General features: G+C 38.0%; 1 protein-coding gene across 2 annotated transcripts in view; it reads right to left on the reverse strand.

The window, feature by feature from the left end:
- celsr3 (cadherin, EGF LAG seven-pass G-type receptor 3) overlaps positions 1-12,560 on the reverse strand; it is a 283,146-nt gene that overhangs the window by 4,474 nt on the left and 266,112 nt on the right. For both annotated transcript variants that reach the window (XM_061974323.1, XM_061974314.1), the window contains one exon: positions 4,496-4,690. In XM_061974323.1, the coding sequence (XP_061830307.1) occupies positions 4,496-4,690 (195 nt within the window). The remainder of the gene's footprint in view (positions 1-4,495; positions 4,691-12,560) is intronic.

The raw sequence follows: 12,560 nt of genomic DNA on the forward strand, positions 1-12,560 counted from the left end.
TTTGATTTGGCTTTTACCCAATATTTATTCATTTTATTGAAGGCATTCATACTTTCCTTCTCATTTCTTATTAAATATGCCAGATGTTATCTAGTTCTATTTATCTTTTATATACTTACTTACTGTACTTATGTATTTTTTTTATCTTCACTCAGATCTTATCCTTCATTCTTACTCATGGTTCTTACTATTTTATGATTTATACTTTCCAGCGTTCCTCGCAGGGAACCATCTGCATCAAACATTATATCGCCCATGGCTGTGGGGGCGCTCTATGTCAGCGTCCTGGTGGCCGTGGTCTGGTGCAGACGGCTCATGTGATAGTGTTTCTTCACCTGGCTCCTCTGTACTCAGCCATGCATTCAACTGTGTGTGTGTGTGTGTGTGTGTGTGTGTGTTACATTGTTTAATGCATCCAGCGGGGCATCACAACAAAATTAGGCACAATAATGTGTTAATTCCACGACTGTATACATCGGTATCGGTTGATATCGGAATCGGTAATTAAGAGTTGGACAATATCGGAATATCGGAAATCAGCAAAAAAGTCATTATCGGACATCTCTAATATTTACATATATTTACTGTTACAAGCGGCCCTTTGAAGACTGCCATAATACAATCTGGCCTTCGATAAAAACAAAAACCCTCTTTTAATGCTTGGATTGTGGTTCTATGTTGAGTTTACTATGCAACACACAAACTATCTAACTCCTCGTTGCAGCAACACGAGCCACCAAGTGCGTGATTTGTCCCACTTCTTTTTTTACTTTTTTTATACACATTATTATGACAAGCGGTAGAAAATGGATGGCTGGATGACTCCCTGTGTGCATATGACTCGTTTAGAGCAGACACCCCGCAGCGTAAAATACACCGGCTCTCTCCTCTCCCTCCAAACCCTCTTGCGTAGGGTTAACATGCACTCCAAAAAAAAATCGAACCTCACTTTGCAGCAACACGGAACGGCAAGGATGTGATTGCCCTAACCTTAGTTAATTGTGACTCGTCAAACAAAACCAACCAATCATCATGGATTTTCTCCGTATGTATGGATGTTCTCATTCATCCAGGTCTTTGTATTTTCTCCGTATTTTTTTTTGGCCAGGATTCGCAATCCATTTTTTCCTCTTTGTAGCTGGTAGTTTTGATGTAAGCTACCTCACTCTCACTACATGGGTCTAAAAGTACAACCGCCGTTTCCATATGAGTTGGGAAATTGTGTTAGATGTAAATATAAACGGAATACAATGATTTGCAAATCATTTTCAACCCATATTCAGTTGAATATGCTACAAAGACAACATATTTGATGTTCAAACTCAAACTTTATTTTTTTTTGCAAATAATAATTAACCTAGAATTTCATGGCTGCAACACGTGCCAAAGTAGTTGGGAAAGGGCATGTTCACCACTGTGTTACATCACCTTTCCTTTTAACAACACTCAGTAAACGTTTGGGAACTGAGGAGACACATTTTTGAAGCTTCTCAGGTGGAATTCTTTCCCATTCTTGCTTGATGTACAGCTTAAGTTGTTCAACTATCCGGGGGTCTCCGTTGTGCTATTTTAGGCTTCATATTGCGCCACACATTTTCAATGGGAGACAGGTCTGGGCTACAGGCAGGCCAGTCTAGTACCCGCACTCTTTTACTATGAAGCCACGTTGATGTAACACGTGGCTTGGCATTGTCTTGCTGAAATAAGCAGGGGCGTCCATGGTAACGTTGCTTGGATGGCAACATATGTTGCTCCAAAACCTGTATGTACCTTTCAGCATTAATGGCGCCTTCACAGATGTGTAAGTTACCCATGTCTTGGGCACTAATACACCCCCATACCATCACAGATGCTGCCTTTTCAACTTTGCGCCTATAACAATCCGGATGGTTCTTTTCCTCTTTGGTCCGGAGGACACGACGTCCACAGTTTCCAAAAACAATTTGAAATGTGCACTCGTCAGACCACAGAACACTTTTCCACTTTGTATCAGTCCATCTTAGATGAGCTCAGGCCCAGCGAAGCCGACGGCGTTTCTGGGTGTTGTTGATAAACGGTTTTCGCCTTGCATAGGAGAGTTTTAACTTGCACTTACAGATGTAGCGACCAACTGTAGTTACTGACAGTGGGTTTCTGAAGTGTTCCTGAGCCCATGTAGTGATATCCTTTACACACTGATGTCGCTTGTTGATGCAGTACAGCCTGAGGGGTCGAAGGTCACGGGCTTAGCTGCTTACGTGCAGTGATTTCTCCAGATTCTCTGAACCCTTTGATGATATTACAGACCGTAGATGGTGAAATCCCTAAATTCCTTGCAATGGCTGGTTGAGAAAGGTTTTTCTTAAACTGTTCAACAATTTGCTCACGCATTTGTTGACAAAGTGGTGACCCTCGCCCCATCCTTGTTTGTGAATGACTGAGCATTTCATGGAATCTACTTTTATACCCAATCATGGCACCCACCTGTTCCCAATTTGCCTGTTCACCTGTGGGATGTTCCAAATAAGTGTTTGATGAGCATTCCTCAACTTTATCAGTATTTATTGCCACCTTTCCCAACTTCTTTGTCACGTGTTGCTGGCATCAAATTCTAAAGTTAATGATTATTTGCAAAAAAAAATAAATGTTTATGAGTTTGAACATCAAATATGTTGTCTTTGTAGCATATTCAACTGAATATGGGTTGAAACTGATTTGCAAATCATTGTATTCCGTTTATTTTTACATCTAACACAATTTCCCAACTCATATGGAAACGGGGTTTGTAGTAAGAAGCCCTAATTCTGACTTCAGAATGCAAAAGTGATAGACCTATCCTTGAGAAGAGACTATCTGTCTAGATCAACGCCAACATTTAAGTTATGATTTAAAGCTAGAGATGTCCGATAATGGCTTTTTTGCCGATTATCCGATATTCCGATATTGTCCAACTCTTAATTACCGATTCCGATATCAACCGATACCGATATATACAGTCGTGGAATTAACACATTATTATGCCTAATTTTGTTGTGATGCCACGCTGGATGCATTAAACAATGTAACTTTACCATGAATTGATTAACGTGGACTTAAACAAGTTGAAAAACTTATTCGGGTGTTACCATTTAGTGGTCAGTTGTACTGTACTGTGCAATCTACTAATACAAGTTTCAATCAATCAATCAAAAACAAGGTTTTCCAAAATAAGAGAACTTCAACTCCAGTTATGGAAAAAAGTGCCACCATGGCACTGCCATATTTATTATTGAAGTCACAAAGTGCATTATTTGTTTTAACATGCCTCAAAACAGCAGCTTGGAATTCGGGACATGCTCTCACTGAGATAACCCTGATACCCACTACAACTATGGGAAATACTATACTTTGACTTTCACAAAGTGCATTATTTAATTTTTTGTTTTTTAAATGCCTCAAAACAACAGCTACAAAAAAAATGAAGGCACACGGCTTCAGTCCAGAGTATACTATAGCATACTTGCCAACCTTGAGACCTCCGAATTCGGGAGATGGAGGGGGGTGTATACTGCAAGGGGTTCTGGGTATTTGTTCTGTTGTGTTTATGTTGTGTTACGGTGCGGATGTTCTCCTGAAATGTGTTTGTCATTCTTGTTTGGTGTGGGTTCACAGTATGGCGCATGTTTGTAACAGTGTTAAAGTTGTTTATACGGCCACCCTCAGTGTGACCTGTATGGCTGTTGACCAAGTATGTGGTGCATTCACTTGTGTGTGTGAAAAGCCGTAGATATTATGTGACCACGCCAGCACGCAAAGGCAGTGCCTTTAAGGTCTATTGGCGCTCTGTACTTCTCCCTACGTCCGTTAAACAGCGGCGTTTTAAAAAGTCATACATTTTACTTTTTGAAACTGATACCGATAGTTTCCGATATTACATTTTAAAGCTATTATCGGCCGATAATATCGGCAGTCCGATATTATCGGACATCTCTACTTAAAGCAGTTGTTTTTTCAGACACTTACACACGAACATCTCCTTTTATGGTCAGGATGTGCTCTCCTGACTTAGCACACACACTCACACTCACACACACACACACACACACACACACACACACACACACACACACACACACACACACACACACAGAGACAGGAAGGAGGATTATAAAACTGATGGGTTGGCTTCTCCAAATTAGGAGTGCCCAATTTTCTTGACCTGACCTCCTCCAGGAACTGCAGTCCTGTATAATGAGGCTCGCTTGTAATAAAGCAACTTTTTGGTTCAGTAAAGCGTCTCCGACATCTCTTTTGATGAATGAAGACGGCGTAGAAGGGAGCGGTGTACAGTAGGACTACACAGAAGCGTAATCCAGGCTTTAAAAATAAACCTCAGTCATGTTTTTCGACGAAAAAATAATAAAGGCTCCAGCCAAAAACGCGACCCCGAGAGGGACGGACGGATGGATGAGATCATCCATTGAGTGATTATGAGTGTACACAATACAGTATGTACTGTACAGGCTGCCTGGCTCACCCTTGCGGTGCCTGTGCGGCTGCGTGAGGCCGCTCTCGTCCCCGCTCGTGAGCGCTCCGTCTGCTTGGTTGTTGTTTGCCGCGTCCTTGCTGTAGTCGCCCCCCAGGGGGCGCTCCGAGCCCCACTTTTGGAGGGTGTGTTTCTCACACTCCTCCAGGGCGGGCCAGTAAGACAGAAGGTCGTTGCCGTCCAGATCTGTCACACAGCACAAACAACCAATCCATCACACTGTCAGCGAGACGACGCGGGAAAATCCGAGGTAAAGTCGACTTGTAGATTAAGTCACACATATTTTCGGCTCAGTTAGCACTTAAGAATTAACCTCATAAGTTTGTTTTGCTGCCGGTAATTCTTTTGACTTTTTTGGGATGCCGCCACAGAAGGAGATAGTACCAGTAATGCAAAGAGTACCGTATTTTTCGGAGTATAAGTCGCACCGGCAGAAAATGCATAATAAAGAAGGAAAAAATCATGTAGAAGTCGCACTGTCGTAGTTTTGGGGAGAAATGTACCACATTTAAGGTAAAGTATGCACACAGTACATGAATATATAATTACATACGAAAACTAGAAATTGATAAATACAGTAGATTTTTATACAGTATATTTATATTCATGTTTTTTTTTATTTGGTTAAATATGAAATAATATGATAATAAAAATATCAGATGCATAATTTTAATAATTGTAAATATACTAAAGTTACCGTATTTTTTCTGAGTATAAGTCGCCCCGGAGTATAAGTCGCACCGGCCGAAAACGCATAATAGAGAAAGAAAAAAACATGTATAAGTCGCACTGTCGTATTTTTGGGGGGAAATGTACCACATTTAAAGTAAAGTATGCACACAGTACATGAATAGATAATTACATACGAAAACTAGAAATTGATAAATACAGTAGATTTTTATACAGTATATTTATATTCATGTTTTTTTTTAATTTGGTTAAATATGAAATAATATGATAATAAAAATATCAGATGCATAATTTTAATAATCGTAAATATACTAAAGTTACCGTATTTTTTCGGAGTATAAGTCGCCCCGGAGTATAAGTCGCACCGGCTGAACATGCATAATAAAGAAGGAAAAAAACATATATAAGTCGCACTGTCGTATTTTTAGGGGGAAATGTACCACATTTAAGGTAAAGTATGCACACAGTACATGAATAGATAATTACATACGAAAACTAGAAATTTATAAATACAGTAGATTTTTATACAGTATATTTGTAGTCATATTTTTTTTTTATTTGGTTAAATATGAAATAATATGATAATAAAAATATCAGATGCATAATTTTAATAATCGTAAATATAGTAAAGTTACCGTATTTTTTTGGAGTACAAGTCGCTCCGGAGTATAAGTCGCACCGGCCAAAAATGCATAATAAAGAAGGAAAAAAACATATATAAGTTGCACTGTCGTATTTTTTGGGGGAAATTTACCACATTTAAGGTAAAGTATGCACACAGTACATGAATAGATAATTACATACGAAAACTAGAAATTGATAAATACGGTAGATTTTTATACAGTATATTTATATTCATGTTTTTTTTTTTATTTGGTTAAATATGAAATAATATGATAATAAAAATATCAGATGCATAATTTTGATAATCGTAAATATACTAAAGTTACCGTATTTTTTCGGAGTATAAGTCGCACCGGCCGAAAATGCATAATAAAGAAGGAAAAAAACATATATAAGTCGCACTGTCGTATTTTTGGGGGGAAATGTACCACATTTAAGGTAAAGTACGCACACAGTACATGAATAGATAATTACATACGAAAACTAGAAATTGATAAATACAGTAGATTTTTATATAGTATATTTATATTCATGTTTTTTTTAATTTGGTTAAATATGAAATAATATGATAATAAAAATATCAGATGCATAATTTTAATAATCGTAAATATACTAAAGTTACCGTATTTTTTCTGAGTATAAGTCGCTCCGGAGTATAAGTCGCACCGGCCGAAAATGCATAATAAAGAAGGAAAAAAACATGTATAAGTCACACTGTCGTATTTTTAGGGGGAAATGTACCACATTTAAGGTAAAGTACGCACACAGTACATGAATAGATAATTACATACAAAAACTAGAAATTGATAAATACAGTAGATTTTTATACAGTATATTTGTATTCATGTTTTTTTTTATTTGGTTAAATATGAAATAATATGATAATGAAAATATCAGATGCATAATTTTAATAATCGTAAATATAGTAAAGTTACCGTATTTTTTCTGAGTATAAGTCGCTCCGGAGTATAAGTCGCACCGGCCGAAAATGCATAATAAAGAAGGAAAAAAAACATATAAGTCGCACTGGAGTATAAGTCGCACCGGCCGAAAATGCATAATAAAGAAGGAAAAAAACATATACTGTATTTCCTTGAGCGGTAATTAATTTAAAACCTCTTCTCACTCCGGCGCTTACCAAAGGCATGTGGTAAATTTAGGCCTGCGCTTATTAATTTGAGTGTGATGTAAGGATACCATCATGAAAAGCACATTTAATTAAAAAAATGGTTATTATGGTCTTACCTTTACTTATAAATAAAGTCCATGCGCAGCTCCTTCTGAACAAAAGCATCGATAACTTGTTTATAGAAGTCTTCCTTATCTTTCTTCAGTTTTAAAAATCTCTCTGTCTCGATGGAGATCTTCCTTTAAGTATTACCTCCTGCTTCGATTGAAAGTCCAGTTTAGAAAACTTTTTTATTTTAGTTATGTAATCCTCCATGTTAAAAGTGCAAGCAAGAGGAAAAATAAACGATCGCTGCTAACTGTTGCTGCTTGTTGTCACTTCTTCTGCAGCCGAATAGTCGCAAGAAGGATCACTATAGCGCCCTCTACCACCAGGAGGCGGGAGTCATTTAATGACTCATATTTGACACACGCAGCTACGGTATATTAATAAAACATAGCTGCTTACTGTTCTTTTTAGCATATTCATTAGCTTGGACCTTAAATCCTACTGAATAGCTCTTTATCTTCTTCCCTTTATGCGATTTTAAATGATTGAAATCAGCCTCCTCCATTTTGAAAATGATGACAGGTGAAGTGTCACTCGTGACGTGACGAGTTTGACCCGGCGGAAATTTTAGGCATGTGGTAATTATTTTGCGAAACAAGTTTGACCCGGCGGAAATTCTAGACATGCGCTAATAAAAATAATATTTTGCGAAACGAGTTTGACCCGGCGTTATTCCTGAGCCGGCGGTAATGCTAAGCATGCGCTAATTATTTTGCGAAACGAGTTTGACCCGGCGGTAATTCTAGGCAGGCGCATACTATATACCCAGCGGCAATTCAAGGAAATACAGTAAGTCGCACTGTCGTATTTTTGGGGGAAATTTATTTGCTAAAAGCCAACACCAAGAATAGACATTTGAAAGGCAATTTAAAATAAATAAAGAATAGTGAACAACAGGCTGAATAAGTGTACGTTATATGAGGCATAAATAACCAACTGGTATGTTAACGTAACATATTATGGTAAGAGTCATTCAAATAACTATAACATATAGAACATGCTATACGTTTACCAAACAATCTGTCACTCCTAATCGCTAAATCCCATGAAATCTTATACGTCTAGTCTCTTACGTGAATGAGCTGAATGATATTATTTGATATTTTACGCTAATGTGTTAATAATTTCACACATAAGTCGCTCCTGAGTATAAGTCGCACCCCCGGCCAAACTATGAAAAAAACTGCGACTTATAGTCGGAAAAATACGGTAGATGCAATGTGCCACAGCAGAGGTTCTCAAACTTTGTTCACTGAGTCCACCTCAGAAAATACATGGCTCTCAAAGTACCATGACCAACATTAAAATATACTAACGTAGTAGGCCTATGTACCGTATTTTTTGGACTATAAGTCGCAGTTTTTTTCATAGTTTGGCCGGGGGTGCGACTTATACTCAGGAGCGACTTATGTGTGAAATTATTAACACATTACTGTAAAATATCAAATAATATTATTTAACTCATTCACGTAAGAGACTAGACGTATAAGATTTCATGGGATTTAGTGATTAGGAGTGACAGATTGTTTGGTAAACGTATAGCATGTTCTATATGTTATAGTTATTTGAATGACTCTTACCATAATATGTTACGTTAACATACCAGTTGGTTATTTATGCCTCATATAACGTACACTTATTCAGCTTGTTGTTCACTATTCTTTATTTATTTTAAATTGCCTTTCAAATGTCTATTCTTGCTGTTGGGTTTTATCAAATAAATTTACCCAAAAAATGCGACTTATACTCCAGTGCGACTTATATATGTTTTGTTCCTTCTTTATTATGCATTTTCGGCAGGTGCGACTTATACTCTGGTGCGACTTATACTCCGAAAAATGCGGTATTCATTAAAAACAAGGCACTGGCCACTGTAACATTACACACAGTTTGAACAGTAAGACTGTGTTTAAATATTTAACCAATGAAGTAAATCTTTGGCATACAACTCGTGGTACGTGTGCCACAGTTTGAGAATCACTGTACTACATACTTGCCAACCCTCCCGATTTTCCCAGGAGACTCCCGAATTTCAGTGCCCCTCCCGAAAATCTCCCGGGGCAACCATTCTCCCGAATTTCTCCCAATTTCCACCCGGACAACAATATTGGGGGCGTGCCTTAAAGGCACTGCCTTTAGCGTCCTCTCTCACCTGAAAAGGAGACTATTATATATGTCTCCGTTATCCATAGGTTTATCTACAAATATATAATAATGCATAACCCATAAAGTATTCAGGCACGGAGCTATTTCTCAGCGTGTGTTTATTCCAGCCGGCACGTTAATGCACTTGACACACAACATCCGGATTCCCATCATGCATTGCTTCAAAACTTCAGCAAGTAGTAATGTCCAAAAACATAACAGAGACGAAGCAGAAGAACGAAGAAGAGACATGGCGACGACGAGTAAGAAGAAGAAGTACGCTTGCAAGTTCCAAAATGATTGGAAAAAATTATTTCAGTTCATCCAGGACAGCTCGAAGGGGAAGGGGTATGCTGCCTGTCAAGTATTTATTTTATATGTATATATATATATATATATATATATATATATATATATATATATATATATATATATAGCTAGAATTCACTGAAAGTCAAGTATTTATTTTATTTATATATATATATATACATATATATATATATATATATATATATATATATATATATATATATATATATAAAAGAAATACTTGAATTTCAGTCAATTCTAGCTATAAATATACTCCCCCCCATCTCCCGAATTCAGAGGTCTCAAGGTTGGCAACTTGACCAACATTAAAATATAGTCACGTAATAGGCATAAGTATTCATTAAAAACAAGGCAGAAGAATTTAATATTTTTGGCCATTACACACAGTTTGAACAGTAAGACTGTGTTTAAATATTTAACCAATGAAGTCATTATTTGGCGTACAACTCGTGGTTCGTGTACCACAGTTTGAGAATCACTGTACTGCAGTATATCAACAGTATGGGTTCAAATGGTACTCAATACAACACCAACAACATGTTGTATTTGTTTTGTATCATCCCGCGAGGTGTATATTACTTCTTTTGTTTTTGTTTTTGTTCGGTTTGTACTTCATGAAGTTTTGCACTTGTGTTTTTTTGTGTGTTTTTTTTGTTTGTTTTCGTTATATTTGGATGTAATTGTTGGTTTATATGATATTATTTAGTAAGACTACGTATTATGTTGAAGGGGGCAGGAAAATATAAGATTTTTCTTCATCCTGCTCCTTCTCAGGCATTGGTGTGTAAATGTATAATTGAATAATTGAGGTATAATTGTCTATCGATCAAAGATGCACATCAATGAAGGAGATAAATAAAAATGAAATGAAATGAAATGTTGACAACAACAGAAAAATGTAGACTTCAAACTCCGCTGTATTCACTGTCATCAACCTGGCAATTCGAAATGTTCAAATATCACTCAAAACGAGCCTGTAAGTTAATGTCGGCAACAGTTTGACTCTGAAACAGATTAATTTAATTTCCATTCTGTGCTATAGGAACGGTAAATGAAATGATGCTGCTAAATAACAGAGGGGGAAAAATAAGGATATAATGTATATACGCAACACATACACACCCCACCCCCCCAACCCAACGCCCTCGACGCAAATCCCATAGGGGTGATGAAAGGATGGTCAGCGCCTGAGAGCTGCGGCCACCACCATGACCCCGCACTCCCTTCCCTCTGTTGCTAGATATCTCGAGATGTACGTTGTAACATGTATTTTTGCTTTGCTATGGAGGTTTTTTCCCACTCCAGACTGGGCCCCCTTAGGAGCCCAGTCTAGATTGTATTTTTTTACTCATCCTTCCCCAGCGTTTTACCTTTTTCCCCATCTTTTACGGGGCGCCTTGTGGCGACCCATCAGCGTTCCTGTTCTGTAACCCTGTACACTGTTTGTTTGTCTCATCTTGAACGGGTTTGTGCTGAAAACAAAGTTTCGTTGTACTTGTGCAATGACAATAAAGACCTATCTATCCATCTATCCATCTATCCATCCATCCATCCATCCATCCATCCATCCATCCATCCATCCATCCATCATCCATCCATCCATCCATCCATCCATCCATCCATCTAAATTTTAACAATACATTTTCCCAGCCAATAACATCAAAGCACTGTTATGATTTAAAAACACAATAAAGTAGTTAAGAACGAATTGCGGCATATTTAATGTAATGTTTTGTTGTCACATATACAGTAATGTAGTCGAGGTTACTGAGGCTTATCCGTTATACGGTGCTCACTACCGGGGTAGAGCGGAATATACGTTAGGTCAGGGAAAAACACAGAGGCTATTTCATCCCTACAAGCCTGTTTCGCAGGTTTCCCTGCTCTTATTATAAAAAATAAACTCCTCTGAAGAGCAGGCTTGTAGGGATGAAATAGCCTCCGTGTTTTTTCCTGACCTAACGTATATACGGTAATGTATGTTTTAATGTTTTCTTATTGCTTCCTTTAACTCAGTGAGGGCCATAATGCTTCACCAAGCTGAACGAAATAGCTTCTTTTAAAAGATAACGACCTTATAATGATATTGTGGTCCCTATTGATACATTGATTGAAAGTCTCTTACTGTCTTGGCTCTTATCCTCCTTTTAACTAAACAGCTGAAAGCTTTGGTCCACAGCACCCAGATGGCCTATTAGGCTTACAATTGATCCATTTGATGGAATGCATTGATTGTTCTTGGGTCTTCCCTTTTTTCTCTTCTCACTGGTGAACCTTTGGCATACTTCTGTACAACATATGCATGTTGGCACAGCCTGTTGTGTAAATACATATACAGCACATGAATTATGCATGGGATTGATTTGATCTTTTTTTGTATTCTTTCCAAGTTTTTTTTTTTTTTTGCATTTCCTGGTGCCTTCTTCCCTATCTTGCTCATTTTATGTGCATACCTTTTGGGTATAGAGAGTAAATATACCGGCGATGTACAGATAAATACGAGAACCTAAACCACTTTGGTAGATAAACAAGCTTGCAGTCGGGAAGGGATTCCTATGGCCCCATTCTTGGGTGGATTTCCAGTGAGAGGAAGAGGGTGGGTGAATCATTTTGCAATGCAGTCTGCTGAAAATGATGGAAAGCACCACTCTACATAGCAACTGACACAGTGGTCAAAGTTGAAACTGCCATAAAATGCATTTTGAGAAATTCAATAACCTACTGCCATCTGGCGGCTAAAGTGGATAGTGCGAGCCACAATTCGGCACGTTTCATGTGTCAGGTAAACTGCGACCTTAGTGTGTGTGCTGTGGCTCCCCATTAGAAATTTGTCAGTTTCCCTAAGATGTTGTTTCGGGAGCTGACTTTCAATTTGGTGTTTTTGATGTGTTCCTTGAAGGAGAGGGTGCGGTCCAGGGTTTACCCCAAGGTAGACATGGTTGGTACAGTTATCAAGTGGTGTTCCAGACCATTTGATGTTAAGAGGTCGGTTTGCATCCCGGTTCCTGAGATGGAACGAGCAGACTTGGG

Source organism: Nerophis lumbriciformis, linkage group LG01 (genome assembly GCF_033978685.3).
Source record: "Nerophis lumbriciformis linkage group LG01, RoL_Nlum_v2.1, whole genome shotgun sequence".
NCBI lineage: Eukaryota > Metazoa > Chordata > Actinopteri > Syngnathiformes > Syngnathidae > Nerophis > Nerophis lumbriciformis.